General features: G+C 48.5%; 1 protein-coding gene across 7 annotated transcripts in view; it reads left to right on the top strand.

The window, feature by feature from the left end:
• EXTL3 (exostosin like glycosyltransferase 3) overlaps positions 1-22,369 on the top strand; it is a 131,049-nt gene that overhangs the window by 95,947 nt on the left and 12,733 nt on the right. For all 7 annotated transcript variants that reach the window (XM_058802147.1, XM_058802143.1, XM_058802146.1 and 4 more), the window contains one exon: positions 3,921-6,545. In XM_058802147.1, coding sequence (XP_058658130.1) covers positions 4,398-6,545 — 2,148 coding nt within the window. In that variant the 5' untranslated portion in view covers positions 3,921-4,397. The remainder of the gene's footprint in view (positions 1-3,920; positions 6,546-22,369) is intronic.

The raw sequence follows: 22,369 nt of genomic DNA, 5'->3' as shown, positions 1-22,369 counted from the left end.
TCCTTTGATGGATCCGCTCCCAACCAACTGTGCCTTAAAGCACACACCTGATGGATTTATTCTCCTTGTTCAACTGCTCCTGTTCCCAAAGTGATTGGGAGATTTGGGATGTAATCCTTCCCTTTGAGAGCATTAGGAGATAGAAAGTTATCATTGCTGAAGACTTGTTTGGAGTTGGTTTTCTTCCACTACAGCCTGTTCTGAAGGGGAGAATGTGCTGTATTTTTGTTTTCTCTCTTTGATTTCATTCCTAATGCTGATGAAAGAGAGACTTGGCAGTAGAAGGTGTCTCTCCAAGCCCAGATAAAGCATGGGAGCCACTTCCACACTCCCTGAGGTCCTGTTCTGTTCGCCAGGAGGAAGCTGGGTTGGTTTGTTCTCCATGGACAGCAGCAGAACTTTGTGGATAATAACACTGCAGACCCCTCATTTCTTAGAGAGAGGGAGTCAGGATGAGTATGGATGCTCACGGAGAGTTTGGGAACTCTGATTTGGCAAATGCAGGAGGATCCCTGTGGATTTTCCTCCCCACAGTGCAGTCCTGCTCTGCCTCATGTTGTGCATTGCTCTGCTGAGCTCTGAAGGACCCTAAGTTTAAATTTTCCAGGCTCTGTTCACAAATATGCTGAGAAAGGAGAAGCATTTCCCTAATTTTATAGCAAGATGGATAACAGAGGTGTAAGCAGGGAGGAGTGGGAGTGCTCAAGTCTTTGAACACTTGCAGAGTAATGGCTCCACAAACACTCACAGATCAGACCAGCTGGGTTATTTCTAGAAATGCAGAAAGAGGGAGAACCTCAGGTAATTCCCATAACTCCACTGGCACAGGGTGTGCCTGCTGTGGAGCTGAGGAAAACTGGGATGCCTGGGAATGCAGCCCAGGCTTTGACAATGTGCTCTGAGCAGCTGAGTTTGGTGGGAGAAGGAGCTGCAGTGTGAAAACCTGAGAATTCAGTCAGGCTGGCATTTGGGAAGAGGCTCTGGTAATTATTGATCTTCTGATCCCCTAAGAGATCTTCCTTCCTCTTTCTGTGTGTGTGTAATCAGCTCCATCAGGCAGCAACACTGTGCTATAACATCAACAAGAGTTTTCAGCGTGGAAATTGGTGAGTTTAAAGAGCTAAATATTACTTGGGAGTGAGAGGGATGAGTTGCCTGGAAAGCCCAGCAGCTATCCTGCTCCTCCTCCTCCCAAATTTCTTTTTGGGAACGATGGGAAATCAGCAGCCTTTTCCCTCAAGGCTGATAAACACAGCCCTGAAGTTTCTCTTGATAAAACCACAGATTGGGTTTTTACTTTGTCTTTTTTTTATAAGTCCTAATGGCAGCATGTGACAACCTCAGGCTCGATTGAGTTGATGAGGAATAAAGTCTTAATAGTGAAGAAGAGTCCAGGAGTGTGTCTAAAGTGCTCATTTTATCACCAGCACATATTTCATACTGACAGTCCATACTTTTAGCTAATCCCAAGCCACGTGTGATGCATTTTAAATCCCTTCTCAGCCTGCTCTGGTCTTTCCCTTGTGGTGTTTTCCAGGAGAGCAATGGAGTCACATTGGCAACTTTAGACTCCTGAGCACACGGATATTTTTAATTCACAACCCATATTTTGAGGTGAGGAGGATGAATTTTGTTCTGTGTGAAGGAAGAGAAGGAGCAGAGGAGCCACTCTGTCAGAACAGCTGCTGAGGATCAGCTGTGGGGTGATGGATTTGGCTTTTCAAGGACCCAAGCTGCCATTTTAGGGAGTCCAGTTTGCCATTTCATTACCAATTATAACTCATAAATAGCCAAAGTAACCACAAAGGAATAAGATTTTGATGCAATCTTACCTTTGGGGCTGCAATGCCCACATTTATAATCTTCATTTCTGTGTTGCCTCAACACCCTGCAGTGTTTGACCCCACTTACCCCATGGCAACCCAAACAAAAAAAAAAAAAAAACCCAGCAAAGCTTGTTTTCCCCTCGAAGTTAAGCTGATTTTTAGATTCTGGTGGTGTTCAAGTGAGTGTGTGCTTTGGCATTTCTCTCAGGAAAAGCATTATTAGGGCAGCTCGTCTCCTGGCCAGCTGTTTGCAGAAAACTGGTGGCAACTGGGGGATCTTTGCAGCCCCTGTGAGACCTGAGATAGCAGGGACTGGCACACACACACCCAGCATGAGCTGCAATTCCTGCAGAGGGCCTGAAAAGAGGTGGGGAAAAAAGAAAAACAATAAAAGATTTTTTTTAAAATTAATATTATTATTATTGTTTTTTTTGCCTTTGGTTGCTAAAATCCTGCTGCTGGGCAGAGCAGTCCCAGAGGCTGGAGCCTCCCATCTGCCCACAGCCATGTGCTGCCAAGATCCAAGAAAGCTGATTTAGCCTTTTACTGACTTTTTAGCCCCTTTATCCTCCTGGCTTTCTGAGATTTACGCCACTGCTGTTTGCCAATGTCATGAATTTAAAATCTGCCTTAGTTTTGAGCGTTCATTCTGCTGTGCAACCGGGTTGTGGGTCACGTTGGTGGGAGGGGATGGAAATCCCATTTAATCATGGGGTGTTAAGTAAGTGACAACAAATGGCTGTGTAACAAAAGCTCTGGGGATTGTGCTTTACTACCCCACATATTTCCCCTCTTCATGATGATTTTTCATGGATAAAATCAAATTTCCCCTTTATTTTCTCCGAGTACAACATTGTTTTTGAGTACAACACTGAAAATTCCTCCTGACTTCTCTCTGCTGCTTTAAGGTGAACTTTTTTTGCTTTGGCCCATTTCCAGATCTCTCTTTCAGCTGAGATTTGCTTCCTCACCTTCTTTCTGGGAATTCTTGATGAGTAGATGAGAAGGGTATTAAATAGATTTAGTGAAAAATGACCGTCACCAGTGTGGATGACTTTCTTCTAATTAAAAATTGAAATGGAAATGAATGAGCTTCTCTTGAGGCCATGCAGGAGCTGGTGCTAAGCCCAGCTCTATATTCATCAGTGCTGTGGGAAGTCCAGTGTATGAAAGAATATCCCAGAAACTTCAGTACCTTGGGGGATGCCAATAAAAGGGGAGATTTTCTAGTGACAGCATATTGATGTGGCCTAGATTTAAATCTCTTGGCCTAGAGCTGAGTCAGAGCTGAATTTCATAGAATCAGAGAATGGATTGGGTGGGAAGGGACCTTGAAACTCATCCAGTTCTACCTGCCATGGGCAAGGACATCTTCCACTATCCCAGGTTGCTCCAAGCCCTGTCCAGCCTGGCCTTGGACATTTCCAGGGGTCCAGGGACAGTCACAGCTTCTCTGGGCAACCTGTGCCACCCTCACAAGGAACAATTTCTCCCAAGAGGTAGGTTCCCAACAGATCCTAACTTCAGCATCTTTGCTTTGATGTACGGTGTAAACTTTTCTAATGTTGACCAGAAATTCCCTCATACTCAGCCAGCCAGTTAAATTGTAACCAACACGAGTACGTTCCCTTTAAACTTCCTCATGCAATGAATCAAAATTTTCCAGCAGGAAATGAAAGCAAAACACTCCATCTAAAAATTCCTCATCAGCTCTAGTCACCAGAGCAGAACAATGGCGATTACACTCAGTTATGCAGTGCAAATTCCCAGCCCTGCTGCATCCCGGGATCACAGTGGGGCGGGCAGCGAGAGCAGGTGTACGTCAGCGCCTCTGGTTTGGATGTGAGGAGAGGTGGGAAAAACAGGGATCCAGATCCAGAACTGAGGAGGTTGTGTGGTCTGGAGCAGCCCTACACAACCCTAACGAGGAGCAGAATGTGTGTCCACATCTCATGGATCCCACCGCCTTCTCAGGTGACAGCCCAGAGGTTGTAATTTTGAGAGACAACAATTGCTTTTAAATCTAACCATGTCTTAGGTCACTAGCGGGTCGTTTTGGTTGGGTTGCCTGACTGTGTGATTGTTCTCTTGTAGGAATGGCAGAGCTTCACCCTCCCAGCAGCGATGAGAGAGACTGACAATGCTACGAGTCCCTTCTGGCTCCGTCTGCCCGACGGCTGCTGCCGCTGCATATTCATCGGATGGTAATGCACGATGTCGGCAGCAGTGGTAGAGTTTGGCTCGGTCCCACTGCGTTTTTCTCCTGCCAGTTGTGACTCTGGATCACCATGACAACGCTGTGACATTTCCAGCAAAGGTTGCCCACGGACCAAGGGTGGGCTGGGGGTGGGCGAGAAGGTCAATGATCGAGTCTGACGGGGTCAGGAGTTGCACCTGCAGCAAAACGACCGTGGAAGAGCCGCCGGCACGGCAAGAAGATGAAATTCCCCTTCCATTGGCTTCTTGTTGAGCAGGCACAATAACATTTCCCTTCGAGAGACTCGCTGTAAAAACTCTTTTGGTTATGGCTACTGATCCGACGTGATTGCGCGCGCGGCGACTTTGGAACTCATGACTGGCTATACGATGTTGCGCAATGGGGGAGTGGGGAACGGAGGCCAGCCGTGGGTGTTGAGGTGGTCCAGTCGGATCCGGCTCACCTGGCTTAGCTTCACCCTCTTCGTCATCCTCGTTTTCTTCCCCCTCATCGCCCACTACTACCTGACCACCATCGACGACGCGGACGATGCCGGCAAGCGCATCTTCGGCCCGCGCACCGGCAACGAGCTGTGCGAGGTGAAGCACGTGCAGGACCTGTGCCGCATCCGCGAGTCGGTCAGCGAGGAGCTGCTCCAGCTCGAGGCCAAGCGGCAGGAGCTCAACAGCGAGATCGCCAAGCTCAACCTGAAGATCGAGGCCTGCAAGAAGAGCATTGAAAATGCCAAGCAGGACCTGCTGCAGCTGAAGAACGTCATCAGTCAGACTGAGCATTCCTACAAAGAGCTGATGGCTCAGAACCAGCCCAAGCTCTCCTTGCCCATCCGGCTGCTGCCAGACAAGGACGACGCCACCTTCCCCCTGCCGAAATCCAACAGGAACTGCAGGCTGCACAACTGCTTTGACTACTCGCGCTGCCCGCTGACGTCTGGCTTTCCAGTCTATGTCTACAACAGTGACGATTACCCTTTTGGTAGTTCCTTAGACCCCTTGATTAAACAGGCCTTTGAGGCGACTGTCAGAACTAATGTTTATGTTACTGAAAATGCAAATATTGCTTGTGTGTATATAATTTTAGTGGGGGAAATGCAAGAGCCCGTAATGCCAAAACCTACTGAACTAGAGCAACAGTTGCACTCTTTGCCATATTGGAGGACTGATGGACACAACCATCTCATCATCAATCTATCGAGGAAGTCGGAAACTCAGAACTTCATTTACAACATCAGCACGGGGCGCGCCATGATCGCCCAGTCCACCTTTTACGACGCCCAGTATCGACCGGGCTTTGACATCGTGGTGTCACCTCTGGTCCACGCCATGTCCGAGCCCAACTTCCTGGAGATCCCGCCCCAGGTGCCGGTCAAGCGTAAGTACCTGTTCAGTTTCCAGGGGGAGAAGATCGAGTCCCTCCGCTCCAGCTTGCAGGAGGTTCGCTCTTTCGAGGAGGAGATCGAAGGCAACGCCCCGGCCGACTACGACGACCGGATCATCACCACCTTAAAGGCTGTTCAGGACAGCAAGCTGGACTTTGTTCTGGTGGAGTTCACGTGTAAGAACCAGCCTAAGGCGAGTCTGCCCACTGAGTGGGCTCTGTGTGGAGAAAGGGAAGACAGACTAGAGCTACTGAAGCTTTCTACTTTTGCACTGATCATCACCCCCGGGGACACCCGTTTAGTGATCTCCGCCGGGTGTACCATGAGACTGTTTGAGGCTCTGGAGGTCGGGGCCATCCCGGTGGTTCTCGGAGAGCAGGTTCAGCTACCCTACAACGATGTGATCCGGTGGAACGAGGCAGCCTTAATCATACCAAAGCCACGTATCACAGAAGTGCACTTTCTTCTGAGAAGCATTTCTGACAACGACCTCCTTGCCATGAGGAGGCAGGGCCGCTTCTTGTGGGAGACCTACTTCTCCACCTCCGACAACGTCTTCAGCACAGTCTTAGCCATCATAAGGACTCGAATCCAAATCCCAGCTGCTCCTATCCGGGAAGAGCCCGCCGTGGAGATCCCCCACCGGTCTGGCAAAGCTGCTGGTACAGACCCCAATATGGCAGACAATGGTGACCTGGACTTGGGGCCTGTGGAAACAGAGCCGCCCTACGCCTCTCCCAAATATCTCCGCAATTTCACCCTCACCGCGATGGATATCTACAGGAATTGGAATTCTGCCCCGGGGCCTTTCCACCTCTTCCCCTACACTCCCTTTGACCCCGTTTTACCATCAGAGGCAAAATTTTTGGGGTCTGGGACTGGATTTCGACCAATTGGTGGAGGAGCAGGTGGCTCTGGGAAGGAGTTCCAGGCTGCTTTGGGTGGCAACGTCCCGCGGGAGCAGTTCACGGTGGTGATGTTGACTTACGAGCGGGAGGAAGTGCTGATGAACTCCCTAGAAAGGCTCAATGGTCTCCCCTACTTAAACAAAGTTGTGGTGGTGTGGAACTCTCCCAAGCTTCCCTCCGAGGATCTCTTGTGGCCGGACATTGGCGTCCCAATCATGGTAAGACTTATTATTTGTGGTGGGGTTTGCATGTTGGAGTCATCTGTATCAGCTCAGCTTCAGTCCTGGGGATGGCTGAAGGTGTCTGTACCTCTTTTGGGTACTTTTATCAGTGGAGAAAAACAAGAGGTGCCAGGTATTTAGCACTCAGAGAATGCAAATTGCTTTTGAGGAGCCTAATGTGAATTTTGATGCTGAAAGCTAAAGATTGGTGCTCGTTGGAAATCTTTGCTTAGGCTCTTTAAGTGCCTCCCTGTGAGGACAGTTGACACCTTATAAATTCCTAAGCAGTAACTGTTTCTGCACTTTGCCAGATGAATTTTTTATTAAAACAAAAGAGGGACCCGCTGAATTAGTGTCGACTGCAAAGAACTCAAAACTCAATTCTCACTTCATATTACAAGGGATGGCAGAGAAGGAATTAGAAGCCAAGGCTGACGTGACTGTGAGAGCTTCCATGCTCCCAAGGTTGTAGCTGACTTTTGCATATATTTGAGTTGATTATTTTTTTTCCTCAGCCAAGCTGAGGAAGTGACATCTTCAAAAGCCGACATTCATTTTCAGACCCATGAAAAATGTACTCACTTGGACATTGACTTGTAAGGAGTGAATTCTACTCCAAATTTTTATTTATTTTAGGTCTCCCTTGTCATCCCAGCATAACCTCCTTCACTGGCCGTTGTTAAAAATCAAAATTAAATATAAATCTCCCCTCATAAAGAGAGCAAGGGCAGAGAGCTACTAACAAGAACTGAGTGCTCTGAATCTGGTTGTGTTTAGAGGACAAATGGAAGGATAATGCCTTACAAATTAGGGAAGGGAAAAATAAAAGAGGGAGATGGTGCTTAAATACACAAACTGCATGTGGTTTATGTGACAGAATGCTACTGAGCTTAATAGCAATGCGAGCTTTATGCTGCATGCAAAGAGATTCATTGATTTAATATTTCCTTTTATTATTATTGTGATGAATAAATCCTTCTGCTCACATTTAAAAACCCTTATGGTCCGGGAACAATGAGGAGAGAAAATTGCTTGGTTAATTGTGAAATAATCTTTCACATTAGTGCTTTTGAACCTGTGAATTCTACAAAATCTTTGCATTGTGTCTGCCAAAAAAACCGCGTCCTCCTTCGGAGCGGGGATTGTTCTCCTTGGAGCTGCTAATGGGTGTTATTTGAGAAAGAAAAATGCATTTGTGTTGATGGAAGATAATGGCTTTTTGTACCTGGCTCCCATCCGCACATCTGTTGTGTTGGAGCCCTGCTGGGTTTTTGGGGACTTGACACACACGAGTTGCTTTGTGTCACCTTCGAGCCACGCGCTGGGGGAGTGTTGGGAGCCAACATTTGGGAACATGTGTGGTTCCAGAGGAGGGAATTGTTGTGGGCCTGATTTGGGGAGGTGGATGGTGACACTGTGGGGTGGCTGGGTCACAGGGAGCTTCTGCCAGGTCCTTTCTGAAGGGGCATGTTGGTCTCATAATAGCTCTGATTCTTCCCGTCTTTCTATTTTAAAATCCCAATTTTTAAAAGAGCCCGAATCTGGGATTTCTCACAGGAGGGTTAACCCTGAGCAGCCTCCAGGCATCCATCCCCCTGTTGCTAAGCCCATCTCCAGACTGGGTGTTTAATCCTGTTGGGAGCTTGTGCCAGTCATCTACAAGGGTGTTTTGGTGTGGCAGTGATGGAAAACTTCCCTGTTGGGACTATAAGGATGGTTTGGTGTGGCAATGATGGAAAACTTCCCTTTTGGGAGTTTGTACCGTTCCTCTACAAGGATGGTTTGGTGTGGCAATGTTGAAAAACTTCCCTGCTGGGAGTTTGTACCATTCCTTTACAAGGTGTGGCAGTGATAGAAAACTTCCCTGTTGGAGTTTGTACCATTCCTCTCCGAGGATGCTTTGGTGTGGCAATGATGGAAAACTTCCCTGTTGGGAGTTTGTACCATTCCTCTCCAAGGATGGTTTGGTGTGTCAATGTTGAAAAACTTCCTTGCTGGGAGTTTGTACCATTCCTTTACAAGGTGTGGCAGTGATAGAAAACTTCCCTGTTGGAGTTTGTACCATTCCTCTCCGAGGATGCTTTGGTGTGTCAATGTTGAAAAACTTCCCTGTTGGGAGTTTGTACCATTCCTCTCTGAGGATGCTTTGGTGTGGCAATGATGGAAAACTTCCCTGCTGGGAGTTTGTACCATTCCTCTGTAAGGATAGTTTGATGTGGCAGTGATGAAAACTTCCCTGCTGGGAGTTTGTATCACCCTCTTTAAGGATGCTTTGGTGTGTCAATGTTGAAAAACTTCCCTGTTGGGACTGTAAGGATGGTTTGGTGTGGCAATGATGGAAAACTTGCCTGAAGTGAGTTTGTACCATTCCTCCACAAGGATGGCTTGGTGTGGCAATGATGGAAAACTTCCCTGTTAGGAGTTTGTGCCATTCCTCTACAAGGTGTGGCAGTGATGGAAAATTTCCCTGCTGGGAGTTTGTACTATTCCTCCACAAGGATGGCTTGGTGTAGCAATGATGGAAAACTTTCCTGGGCTTCATCAGACAGTGGTAAATCCCAAAATCTGCTCTGGAAAGGGTGACAGGAGCACTGGGAGCAGAGGTGAGGCTCTGTTTGAGCCTGTGGGCTGTGCTGGCTAGGGGAAGAGGCAGCTGGGGGTGTGGGATTGGCAGGAGACACAAGCCAGTGTGTGCCAGTGTCAGAAGAAAGTGAGGAGCTGTGATTCTGATTTCCTTATGAGGGAAAAAAAGCTCTTTTGATGGGGAATATCCAATTCTCTCAGATCTGCCAGTGCTGCTGCATCTCTGTGTAACAAACACGTTCCCAGCGACTTTGGGATGCAAGGAACTGCTCCGTGTTCAGGTCCCAAAGCACAGAGCGGGAGGGGGTCAAGAGAAGGGGATGAGGGTGGGTTTGGGCTGTGACTGAAGTGGGTCCAGGCACCACCTGACTCTGAGGAGCAGCACAGCAGCAGCACACGTGTGCCAGCGTGATCCAGGATCAAAGCACCTGGAGCCAGAAGGTCACTGAAGAAAACTCAGCCTCAGAAAGATGTGGAGCTGCTCCAGTGAGTCCAGAGGAGGCCATTGAGCTGCTCTGGAGCCAGGCTGGGAGAGCTGGGGGTGTTCAGTTGGAGAAAAGAAGCATCCAGGGAGAGCTCAGAGCCTAAAGGGGCTCCAGGAGAGCTGGAGAGGGATTTGGGACAGGGATGGAGAGACAGGACACAGGGAATGGCTCCCACTGCCAGAGGGCAGGGATGGATGGGATATTGGGAAGGAATTGTTCCCTGTGAGGATGGTGAGACTCTTCTTCCCAGAGAAGCTGTGGCTGCCCCCGGATCCCTGGAAGTGCCCAAGGCCAGGCTGGATGAGCTTGGATCAACCTGGGACAGTGGGAGGTGTCCCTGCCCATGGCAGGGGGTGGCATGGGATGATCCTTCAGGTCCCTTCCAGCCCAAACCATTTTATCATTTAATGCACATTACAAGCTAATGAGACAAAGCAATGTCTGCAGCACATTAAAGAGCCTTTGGAAGCAAAACAGAGTCCTGAACCCCTCCAGGGCCTGCTGGGCAAGAGATGTGTGGCTCTGGGCTAGCAGAATTCCCCAAAGGAGAGTTGGACTTCTCCTTCCTCCATGTGTTGACCTTATTTATTGGTGTGCTCCTTGGAACAGCATTTGCAAACTGCTCTGCTTGGCTGTGATTTGGGGTTGTCCTCCCAAGCAGAATTCTTTTCCCTGGTGGGCTGGGAATTAATCAAGAGCCAAGCTCAAAGCTGCATTGGAACTTTGAATCTTTCATGGATAACGAGATAAACAGGGCTACGGAATATATTTGATTTTTAAAAAAGACTTTGACTTAAATATAGATGGCATAATTTACTAAAACATCAGTAAAATTCCTAAGCTGCACAGAAGTCTGATCAAATATTCTGTCCCTGTCCCCAGCCTGAAGTGAGTAGGTGGAAATCCAGTGTAATGTGAAGTAGTTTGTAGTCACTCAGGGCTGCCCCTGGAACAGATGCTGGCACTTTACCCTCACATTTAAAGCTGTAAAAACTCTTCCCATCTCACATTAATCGGGATTGCAGCAAAACCCAAAGGCTGTGAGTGAGAAATCTTATTTGTGCAAGCTCAAAACCTGACTTTCCCCCAAGTGTTTGTATCTCTAGCACTGCCTCAGGAGATCTCCCCAGGACAGGAGTGTGACAGTGCCAGCTCCAGCAGCCACACCACGGCCACTGCTGAAATTCTTTGCTGCCCAGAGAAGCTGGGGCTGCCCCTGGACCCCTGGAAACATTCCAGGCCAGGCTGGAGGGGGCTTGGAGCAGCCTGGGATGGTGGAAAGTGTCCCTGCCCACGGCAGGGGGTGGAATGCAATGAATTTTAAGGTCCTTTCCCTCCCAAACCATTCTGGGATTTGAATTTTCAGCTTGCTTTGCAATAAACTGTGTGGGATGAAACCCCACCTCCTGTATAAATATGGGTGGTCCAACACATTAGTGATTTAATTTTTTTTCTGTGATTGACTGGGTGAGCCTTAAGGTCCTTTCCCACCCAAACCATTCTGGGATTCTCTGATTTGGGGCTAAAGCTTACTTAGCCCAAAGCAATATTTTCACAACCTCTGCTCACATTCTAAGATGTGGCAGCCAGAACTTCCCTGTGCTGGGTTTGTGAGGGCCCTCGGAGGCTGGAAAAGCCCTGCAGCAGTTTGGTTTCTCCTCCTGCTGGAGGCATCTCTGAGCACTTGGGCTGGGTTCAGTGCCAGCTCCTGAGGCTGCCAGCAGTGACTAATCCCTTCCTCCAGCTTTGTTCCAGAATAAACCTCTGCCTTTGATCCCTGCAGCCACTTCCAGTGGTGTGACATCCTTGCTGCTGGCTGGGAGGGCTCATTCCGTTCAGCTGCTTGTTTAGAAAGGAATCAGCTGTGGAAAACGGCTCATCCTGAGGCTGCTGGGCCTGCAGACCTGTTTGGCTGCACATGGCATTCATTAATCAGGGCCAGGGAATGCTGTCCTGACTTTCCCTTCTCTTTGGGCTCTGTGAATGTGCTGGCTCTGAGGTTTGCACATCTTTCCAGCAGAAAGAACTCAAAGGGTTTTTAGATCTCCATTTTAAGGAGCATGGCAGGATCTGTAGGTGATGCTGATGAGGAGGAGGAGGAGGACAGAACCTGGACAGGCTGGTGGCCATGGTGGCTGTGAAAAACGCCAATCACGTGTTTTTAAAATTTTAAAAGTTTCATAGTAATAAAATGATAATAAAAATAGTTATACAATTAGAGTAATAATAATGAGTAATAATAATAGAGTAGTAATTTGGACTATTTGAATTAGGACAATAGGAGACAATAGAGACAAAGAGTTATGGATGTCCAGGTACCTTTTCTGGGCAAAATAAGCCTGAAAAGAGACAAACATTAACAAAGGATTAACCCTTAACAACAACAGCCTGTTGCATATTCATACACCTCATCCATGATGCATCAATTCCATTCAAACACAGGATTCTGTCTGCTCATCCTCAGCTTCTTCCTCTGAATCCTGACAGCGCCTTCGAGGTGGGAAGAAGTTCATTTCTGCTGATAAGAGGGCAAGAAATTCTTTATCGCTGAAAGATTCAGGTGTCCTGGGCTGCTATCTTGCTGCGAGTCCTTTCTTTAAAAAAAGTATCTTATATAGCCTAGTTTCTATTTGAACATTTTATTATAAGCTAAAACTCTATTTACCACACTACTTAAGAGAATGAATCCAGCATTACTTTCTAACACAACACATCTAATATTCATTTGAATATTTGCAAAAAGACAATCATAAAATACGTGCATTTTTCATAGTGGCACACTGAGCTTCTCTGCTTGTCCTTCAGCAAGCAGCTGGATCCTCAAGCTTGGTTTCTGATAAGGGCAGCAGCAAACTAACCAGCAGCTGGAGATAAGCTGCAGTGGTGTGTGTGATCCAGAGTGAGATCATCACGCTGACCAGGAGTCAAAAAAGAGAATAAAACCTCCATGCTGATCAACATCACCATTTCAGTCAATCCTTTTCCTTCCTGGGAACTTTGCCTAAATTCCAGCTCAGGGCCTGGTTCAGCTTGGCAATTCAGCATTTACCAAACTCTTCTTTGCTGGTGTGACTTGTGCTTTTCTGCACCTGCAGAAACTCTTTGGTGAGTCCCAGCTTTATCCTGCTTTACTTTGACTCACAACTCTTGTGTTCCAAATCAGGAAAAACCCAACTTTGCTTTGAGCTCCTGGATTGCATTTGAGAATGGGGAGCTCCAGGTTTATTTCCAGAAGGAACAATTCACACAAAAGCAGCTGAGAAAATCCCTGTTTCTTAGCACCGAGTCACTTCCCACAGGAGATTTGCCCCATCCCTGGGTTGGACAGCCTGTGTTCAGTGCACCAGCATTACCAGCAGTGTGTCCCAGGTTTGTGGGCTCAGTTTCTCCACGGGAGCAGTTTCAGAGGGCAGGGAGATGTTCCACAGCAGTGCTGGGTGCCGCTGTCAGGTTTGCAGCACCACCTGCTGCCCGCGGAGCTGCCGGGGAGGGAACCGAGTTCTGAAATCCCTGCGAGTTTCACCGTCTCCATATGGGTTTTTTCTGTTGTGTAGCAGCAGAGGAAGGAACAAATTTGCTGCTTAGTTTACCTGGGAATCCTAAAATCCAGATGCTTGTCACTGCAGAGCCCGAGCAGAGGTGCAGTGATGCGAGACTGCGGGATGATAATGAACAAGCAGCGCTGACTCCTCGGAGTTTGCACTTGGAATATTAACTCCAGCACCTCACACTCCTCTCTGCTCCTGCCTAGAGCCATCCCTGCATTCTCCCCTGTGCCATGTGCTGGTTTGTGGTGGCTTTTCCACAGATAAAACTGAGCTCTCCGCATCCCCTTGGCTCAGGATGCAGCTGATGGGGTGGTGGGTGACCAGAAGGAAGCGTGGCTGGGGCATTGGAGAAGAGAATCAAGGGAGGGAAATGTCCTTGCATGCTGCTGGGGACATCGTTGGGTGGGTTTTGTCACATATGAAGGTGTCACAGGGGCCAGGCCCTGTGCTGAAGCCATTAAACATCACCACAAAAGCTGCCTGTGCATCTCAAACTCTCCTTGTTTGGAGCAGCTCTGTCACAGCTGCTGGGGACAAAAGCAGCTCAACAGGACTCGGCACCAGGGGCAGGGCAGCAGCAAAACCCGCAGTGATTTTCCAGGGCTACATTGCTGCTACTTGTAGGGTTTGAATTGTCACCTGTTGAAATACCAACAGGATACCAAATGTCCCCAGATTGTGCCATGTGCTGGTTTGTGGTGGCTTTTCCACAGATAAACCCCAGTTCTCCGCATCCCCTTGGCTCAGGATGCAGCTGATGGGGTGGGTGACCAGAAGGAAGCGTGGTTGGATTGGAAAGGAGAATCAAGGGAGGGAAGCATCCTTGCGTGCTGCTGGAGACATCATTGGGTGGGTTTTGTCACATGTGAAGGTGTCACAGGGGCCAGGCCCTGTGCTGAAGCCATTAAACATCACCACAAAAGCTGCCTGTGCATCTCACTCTGTTTGGAGCAGCTCTGTCACAACTGCTGGGGACAAAAGCAGCAGATCTGTGTTAGTCCTGTAAAAAAAGTGAGGATATTTTTTGGCACCAGAGGCAGGGCAGCAGCAAAACCCAAAAGCCCTGATTTTCCAGGGCTGCATTCCTGCTACTTTTAGGGTTTGAATTGTGACCACACTGATTTTCCAGGGCTGCCTTTTTGCTACTTTTAGGGTTTGAATTATGACCTGTTGAAATACCAAATGTCCCCAATTTATTCCATGCACTGGGACAAGCATGGCGGGGAATGGAGTGTGTGGGTGCATTTTCTCTTTTTTTTTTTCCTTTTGTTCTCACCTGCTTTTCATCCTGCGTGACTTTGTTATGATGGAACTGAGTGTTGACATCCCTTTCCCATAAAGTCCCAGAGCCTGGGTATCTGCATTTCCTTTCTTGCCAGGCTTTTATCTGTCCTGGTGGAGCAGTTGTGCTGTGCAAAGCCGTTTGATTGTGCATTCTGCACAGGCTGCCTTGTTTGTGAAGGCAGCCTGGTCTCCCAGAGTGGCCATAAGCTGATGTTGTGCCACAGGACACAGATGGATCCCCTGGCACAGGAGCAGGACTCGCTGAGGTCAGGAATTTTGGGTATTAACTAGAGAGGAAAAAAGAAAATCTGTGTTTGCTGGAGCAGGAGGGGCCTCGTGGGGCATTGGGACATCAAAGAGGCAGCTGTGAGGGACATGAGGAGGTTACAGAGAGGAAGGTGCCTCTTGGATGTGAGGTTAGGGAAGCAGGAGAGAGGTTTTAGTCACTGCTTGTTGCTGAGGTCTGATGGAGCTCCCAGCTGCTCCCCAGGCTCTGTGGGTCGATCAGCAGAGGGGATGATTTGCTCCAAAGGTTTTGGGACACTCTCCTACCCCTTTTCCCCACAGTTCCTTCCCCTTCCCTCACCTGTGTCTGGTGAGGAAGCAGCTGCTGCTCTCTTATCAAGCCCATGGATGCTGTTTGTCCCATTTTCATGAAATCAAACTGTGCTGGGTGATAAAGCCTGATTGACGCATATGGGGCACTCCCCTCCCCAAAAACAGCACCTGGGTTTTCCTGGCCTTCTGGAAAAATTTCATCTCCTGTGAAAAGCCATTGAGAGCAGGTGATGGAGTAGCTGGATTCAGAGCCAAGGGCTGCAGTTTGTTTTCCCCTTGTGTCCAGAATCCCTGGAATTGTTTCACTGCAAGCACCCAGGAAGGATGGAGCTTTTTCTCCTGATGACAGTGAGGGGATGTCATCTTAGAACTTCCATTTATTTAAAACTTTTAGGTAATTAATGAAAATCAGTCAAACCCATGGATGCTTTTTTCCCCATTTTCATGAAATCAAACTGTGGTTGGTGATAAAACCTGTTTGGTCTCCCTGCCCTGCTTGGCATATGGAGCACTCTTCTTTCCAAAAAACAGCACCTGGATTTTCCTGGACTTCTGGAAAAGGTTCATCTCCTGTGAAAAACCATTGCACTGAAATATCCACTTGTATCTCTCCATATAAATTCAGAGAAATGCTGTTTTCACCTATTCCCAGATTTTCTAACAGCAGAAAGATGGGTAATCTGAAGCTTTTATCTTCCCAGATAAGACTTTCACATCCAAATATTTCAGCAAATTCTTCATCTTCCTGAATGCTCATTTGAACTGAACTCTGAGGGGTTTGAGCTTCGTGGAGGGAACAGAAATGGGTTTTGTTCTCCACACTGAAAGCATTTGGGGCAGGGAAGTTCCATTTCCAGCCCGATCATGGCTTTGATCTCTGAGCTGCCCTGGCTTGTGAGAGCCTGGCTTATCTCTGTGATAACAGACAGCCCCATCCTGGCCTGTGACAGGAGAGAGCTGAGGGGGAATAAGAAAAGCCTCCAGGACAGCCATAAACTGGATAATTCTTTCCAACAGGGCTCATTTTCCTCTTGCTCTCAATGCAGGTGACAACACAAACTGCTTTCAATCCACTGGTATTAATTAGGTTGATTTTATCAGAAATTTATAAAAGGAATTGTTTTGAATTGTGACTCATTTATGTGATCTGTGTAATTTCTAACACATGCTGGTCCTTAATTCCCAACCCATACTGGCTTGTGGGAGTCTGGATTCATCCCAACCATGTGTTTGGCACCAATTATTGATGGAAGCATTTTTTCCTCCTGGGTTTTGTTGAAGCAAGTCTTGGGATAAATCAAGGTTTGAAGGACATGACATTGTTCATGGCTTGAGTTCTCTGCTCTCCTGGGTAGAAGAGTGATGGGCTGGTGTGAGATGTGGACAAGGTAAAGCAGGAATTAGCCAAGGATTCCAACAATTAGGATCCAGAAATTGAAGTTTGTGAGCAAAGGGAAATTCATAGAAACCTGTCTAGACCTGGTATCCAGATTGGCTCTGGCACCTGGAGGGAAAATTGTGTAAAATTTGGGGCAGATGCCTCTCCCTTTATTTGGCCACGTCCAGGGGGACATCCCAGCCCCGTCCTCTGCTGCTGGAGCTGCTGGAAATTGCAGTTCTCAATGAGTTGTGCTCCTGGAACAACAGCAACAACGAGGGACAAAAATTCAGTTTGGGAATTGTGGTGTGGGCACTGGGACAGTTCCATAAAGGAGCTCTCATCCCTGCATGGTGGATTTGAGGGCAGCAAAGCTTCATTTCACCCAGAGCTTCCCCAGTGAGATCTCAGCCTTCTCAGCTCAGAAATCCCTGGCAGGCTCCTGGTCTGGAATCCACCTGGCAGCCAAAAGTGAGTTTCTGTGCCTGAGTGCTTTATGGTTGCTGCTCCCAGGCACATAAACATTAATAAATCCTCTGTCCTCTTCCCATCAAAACAATAACCTGCCTGCAAACTTGATGGCTCTGCTTCTGTATCAGAGTCTATATTCCGGGTTTTTAGTAGCTGCTCAGTGAGTTATAGCCTGACTCCAATTCCCCCCTCCCTTTGTGGGGCTGTGATGTTCATTTGGATGCCCTCAGACACAAATGTTTGCACTGAAGCCCTTTGTGGGATGGGTCGGAGCAGCTTTGAAATGTTGGAAACATCTTGGAGCATCCTTGGGTGTGATGCATTCCAAAGAATGAGATGCACCAATGGGAGCAAATTTACAAATAATGGCACCTGCTCTGTCAGGTGTTTTGTTTTCCTGCTGTGGTGGAAATCCTGTCTGACAGATCTCCAGGAGGAACCTGCTGAAGAAGTAATTGCACAACAATACAGAGGATTTGCACTGACGAAAGCCTCTGGTAATTAAAGCAGCCGGGCCGTGAGCCAAAGAGCAAAGTGTGGAAAGATAAGCTCTGCCTCACTTAGTGAGCACAAAGGAGGCATTTCCAATAATCCCCTGGGATCCCAGCCCTTGGATTCCCAGCACTCTGCTCTTCCCTGCCTCGCTGCTGTGCGTTTCTGTGGCTCCAGGATGGAAGTTGCTGGGTTCCCTCCCATGCCATGACCTGGCTCTGATGTCCTGGCAAGGGCAGGAGACCTCAGGGGTGCTCCTGATCCCCCTCCTGACTTCTCCATCTCCTGTCTCACAGATGAGATGTGACAGCCCCTCTCAGATCCACCCCAAGCTCCCAGTCTGTTTGCTGCCAGCCTGCTCAGCAGGGATCAGGGCACTGCCAATGTGCCTTTTCCAGGGAAATCACAGGTGCAGGAATTAACTGAGGGAGATCTGGGCTTTCAAACTTTACAAGTTTTGAGGTTTTGAATGTTTATTGAAATCTGGTTGGGGAGTTGCAGCCTGTGAGTGGTTCTTGGGCTCTTGTGTGGTTGTTCCAGGCTCTCCTTTGGCTCTTCAAGGATAACAAGGAGCTCCTACCCGGCCTGACACAGCTCTGAGTGCTCCACTGGGACACTGAGGCAGGCAGGGAAATGAAGATTTTGGCCAAAATAAAGCCAGGCTTTCCCAGCCAGTTCCTTGTGGCAGCTTCCCTGTGATTCCCAAAACAGATCCAGGAGCTGGGAGCCACTTCAGAGCAGGGGTCACTCCAAGCTGGTGTGTTCCTCAGGCTCTCTCTGCTCCAGGCATGTGCAGCTGGCCCAGCCAAACTCCTGCTCAGTCCCAGGCTCTGAGTTATGTCAAACAGGAGCGTGGGATCTGTCCCCAGGCTCAGTAGCTGCACACATCATGCCTGAATTGTTGGTATTTACCAGGCTGGGAAGTTTTTTTTGCTACCCACAAATGGTTTGAATCCCTCATCCCTGAGCTCCAGGAAGGAACACTGCGCCTTTTGGATGGAGTTAGGAGCTGCTGCCTGCCCTCTTTCCGTGTCTTTCCGTGTCTTTGTGTGTTCTCTTTCTCAGCAGTGGCCCCAAATGGCACCTCTGTGTTTTACCTGATATTAGCAGAGTGGGTTGGGTATACAGGCAGTGTGAGGAAGGTGTCCCCATTCCATCAGAACAACATTTTTGATGTTAAAGTTGCCACTAAAGCAGCCAGGGGGTATTTGGAGAGGAAGAAGAGGCACAGAGGATGAAGTTGAGAGTTGACAAATAATAATCTGCTGAGTTGGGTCCAGTCTGAAGCAGGAGGGTGGGATCTGTCCCCAGGCTCAGTGACTGCACACATCATGCCTGAATTGTTGGTATTTACCAGGCTGGGAAGTTTTTTTTGCTACTCACAAATGGTTTGAATCCCTCATCCCTGAGCTGCAGGCAGTGACACTGCATCTTTTGGATGGAGTTAGGAGCTGCTGCCTGCCCTCTTTCTGCGTCTTTGTGTGTTCTCTTTCTCAACATTGGTCCCAAATGGCATCTCTGTGTTTTACCTGATATTAGCAGAGTGGGTTGGGTACAGGCAGTGTGAGGAAGGTGTCCCCATTCCATCAGAACAACATTTTTGCTGTTAAAATTGCCACTAAAGCAGCCAGGGGGTATTTGTGGAGGAAGAAGAGGCACAGAGGGTGAAGTTGAGAGTTGACAAATAACAGTGTGCAGATGTCCTGCTGGTGCTGAATCCATGCTGGGGACACTCCTGCTGCCATCCATTGTCACCCTGGGATGTTTCAGCCCTGGCATCTGGGACTGGGCAGAATTCCATTGGAATTTTCAGCCCTTGAATGCCAAGACAGGATTTGCCAGGTGAAAACAGCCAGGTTCATCCAGCTGCAGCTTGAGAGAGAGTTGGGAAAGGACAGTGACATCTGTCAGGACATCACACTGGGGCACCTCCAATGCCAGGTTCAGTTTGGATTTGGGTTTCAGATTTGGGTCATCAGTATCCAAACTCCCCGAAGAACGAGCTCTTTCTTCTTGAAATGACTTTTTTTTGGCTTCCCAGCAAACAGCAGCTCATAAATCTGGCTCGTGGTCCCGGACCTGCCAGTGGAAGTTGGATCATGAGCTTTGCGCTCTGCGGTTTTTCCCTGTGAGCTTTCATGAAAAGCACACACAGGAATTTTGGGAAGTGGAGAAGGGAATGAGCTGCAGCAGTGGAAGTATTGGAACATGACAGCGTGTTATTCCAGGGACCTTCTTTGAGCCAAATAATTACAATTAATTGTAAAATAAATCTAATTGGACAAGCAGCTCCATGTGCATCTCTAATTGCACAGCCACTAACAGTAACACACAGGGAATAAAAATCAGTGTCTGCTGCATCCCTTTCATGTTAAAAGGAGCATCCTTCTCCTCTCCTTTCTCTGGGAAGATGCACAGCTGCTCCTGGATGAAAATGAATAAATAATCAGTTTTATTTGGATCTCAAGCTGTTTGCGCTCCTCTCGGAGACGAGCGACCCACAGATCTCAGCTGAGGAGTTTAAAGGGAGACCAAGTGTTTGCACATTTTCTGTGCATGGACACAGCATCATAAAAAAAAAAGCCTTTCCATGGTCTCTTCCTGTGTAGTTTTGTTCTCAGCAGGGGATAATTTATGCTGGGTTTTATGTTGCATTATTTAATTACACGTATTTTTAAAATGCCTCTGTTTTGCCAATTTACATTCAGCCTGCGCTGCCTTTGCATGGCTTTGGAGCTAAATACCCTTCTGATACCTCTGGAGATGAGTCTTAAAATAGTCTATAAATCCTTTTAATTCAGAGTTGGAAAATGATCGAAGTCAGAGGTAGCAAAGCTGGAGGTTCAGGGCATAAAGGCTGTGGCTGTTTCAAGGTGAAGAGGAAGGAGCAGGGAATAATTAATACATGAGAAAGGGGTAACAGGAACTCCCCAATCCATCTTTACAAGGCAGGATTAAAGGGAAAACAAGAAGGTGAAGAATTGCCAGGGGAAACCACTGTAAAAAGCAGGGACAGCTCCTCAGGCAGTGCATGGCTGAGGAAACATCCTGCTAGCAGGGTCAGCGTTGGGCTGGATGCTCAGATAAATGGAATTTTGGAAAATCCAGAGGATTTCTATGGGATGGGTGAGGACTGATGTCCCCCTTGGACACCACAGCTCCATCCCAGCACGTCCTGGGACTCATCAGCCCTGGAACAAGGCTGGGAATGGTGAGGGGGGTTGGTGGGGACAGACCAGTCACGAGAGGGGCACATCCCCTGTGGCTTTGGCTGGATGCAGGAGGATCCAGGGTCTGCCTCTGGATGTGCCTTTAGGAGCTGAGGTCCCAGCCATTCCCATTTATTGATTTATCAGGATCTGAGTGTGTTAACCCTGGGATAACACCCAAATATCACTGTCCTAAAAACCACAAACATCCTGCTCAGAGTGTCAGGGTTGGGCTGGATGCTCAGATAAATGGAATTTTTGGAAAATCCAGAGGATTTCTATGGGATGTGTGAGGACTGATGTCCCCCTTGGACACCACAGCTCCATCCAGGCGCATCCTGGGACTCATCAGCCTTGGAACGAGGCTGGGAATGGTGAGGGGGGTTGGTGGGGACAGACCAGTCACGAGAGGGGCACATCCCCTGTGGCTTTGGCTGGATGCAGGAGGATCCAGGGTCTGCCTCAGGATGTGCCTTTAGGAGCTGAGGTCCCAGCCATTCCCATTTATTGATTTATCAGGATCTGAGTGTGTTAACCCCGGGGTAACACCCAAATGTCACTGTCCTAACAAACACCTCAGAGCTGCTTTTTGCGCATCTGCAATTTCACCTCCACGTCCCAGGTTTTTTAAACATTCATTATCACAAACACAAAAGAAGATCTATTTTTTTTTTTTTTTTTACAAAATGCCAGCTTGCTCAGATCTAGCAGTGTGTCTGGCAGGAGCTTTGACACCCTGCTCACACAGTGTCAAAGTGCAGGGCAGCAATTCCTGCTGGATTTGCAGCTCATCCAGAGCTGCCACAAACGCCCTGGAGTGCTGTGTTGTGCCAGACTCATTTCCTCGAGTTTTTGGGTCTGTGTTGGGAAAAAGAGCAAGGTTTTGGGGAGGAAAGGCATCATGCCAGGGCCTTGGCTGTGGTGGAAATGCCGTGCTGGCACCCCATCTCCTCCTGCCCATGAGGCTCTGCCAATGTGCCCGGAGGAGCCTCGTGTTGTATCGAGTGAATCCAGATTATTTCATTTCTCATGAAATTAAGAACTCCTGGCTGAGCCAAAGGCCTTGGAGAGCAGGATGCTGGCCAGCAGGAGCTGGATGGATTTGTGTCCTCTGAGGGTTTTCTCATGGTGGGAGTTGGGGTTGGCAGGAGGGAAAAGGTTCTGCGTGGGCAGGGCGGGTGTGAGGCTGCCCTGGGAAACCTTCAATGAGCAGCACCATGGTTGTCCTTGGTGGGGGCAGCCAAGCAGATCTGAGGTCTGGGCTGAGAGCCACAGTGATCCTGCCAGCTCCTGTGGAGCAGCTCAGCCTGCCCAGAACAGGTAGTGATAAAACACTGAGAAAATGGAGTTTAAAATGTGGCCGTGCTCGGGCTCACGGGATTTACTCCAATGTCACCTCACTGGGAATGGCTGCAGAGATTCTGGGTGGCATCTCTGGTGGTGACAGAGCTCCTTTGGCTTCTCCTTGGCACCTGGCCTTGGCTGCTTGTCATGGAGCCAGCCTGCCTGGGCTCAGCCTCTTCTGTCCTTCCGTGAAATGAGCTCAGAGACACCAGGATCAAAGCAAAGGGAGCCTCAGGGTGGAGCTTCCATGTGGAGCCTTGCCCAGTGCCAGAATTCCTGCTGGAGCCAGGATGTTGAGAGAATCCCAGAATCCTCCAGGCTGGAAAGATCCTTCAGGGCCGTAGAGTCCAGGCTGTGCCCGATCCCCACCTTGTCACTGAGTGCCACATCCTGGGACACCTGCAGGGATGGGGACCCCAAACCTCCCTGGGCAGCCCCTTCCAATGCCCAACCACCCTTTCCATGAGGA

This window comes from Ammospiza caudacuta, chromosome 3 (assembly GCF_027887145.1).
Source record: "Ammospiza caudacuta isolate bAmmCau1 chromosome 3, bAmmCau1.pri, whole genome shotgun sequence".
Lineage (NCBI taxonomy): Eukaryota > Metazoa > Chordata > Aves > Passeriformes > Passerellidae > Ammospiza > Ammospiza caudacuta.
The sequence above is the reverse complement of the archived record's forward strand: the minus strand, read 5'-3'. Positions and strand labels throughout refer to the sequence as shown.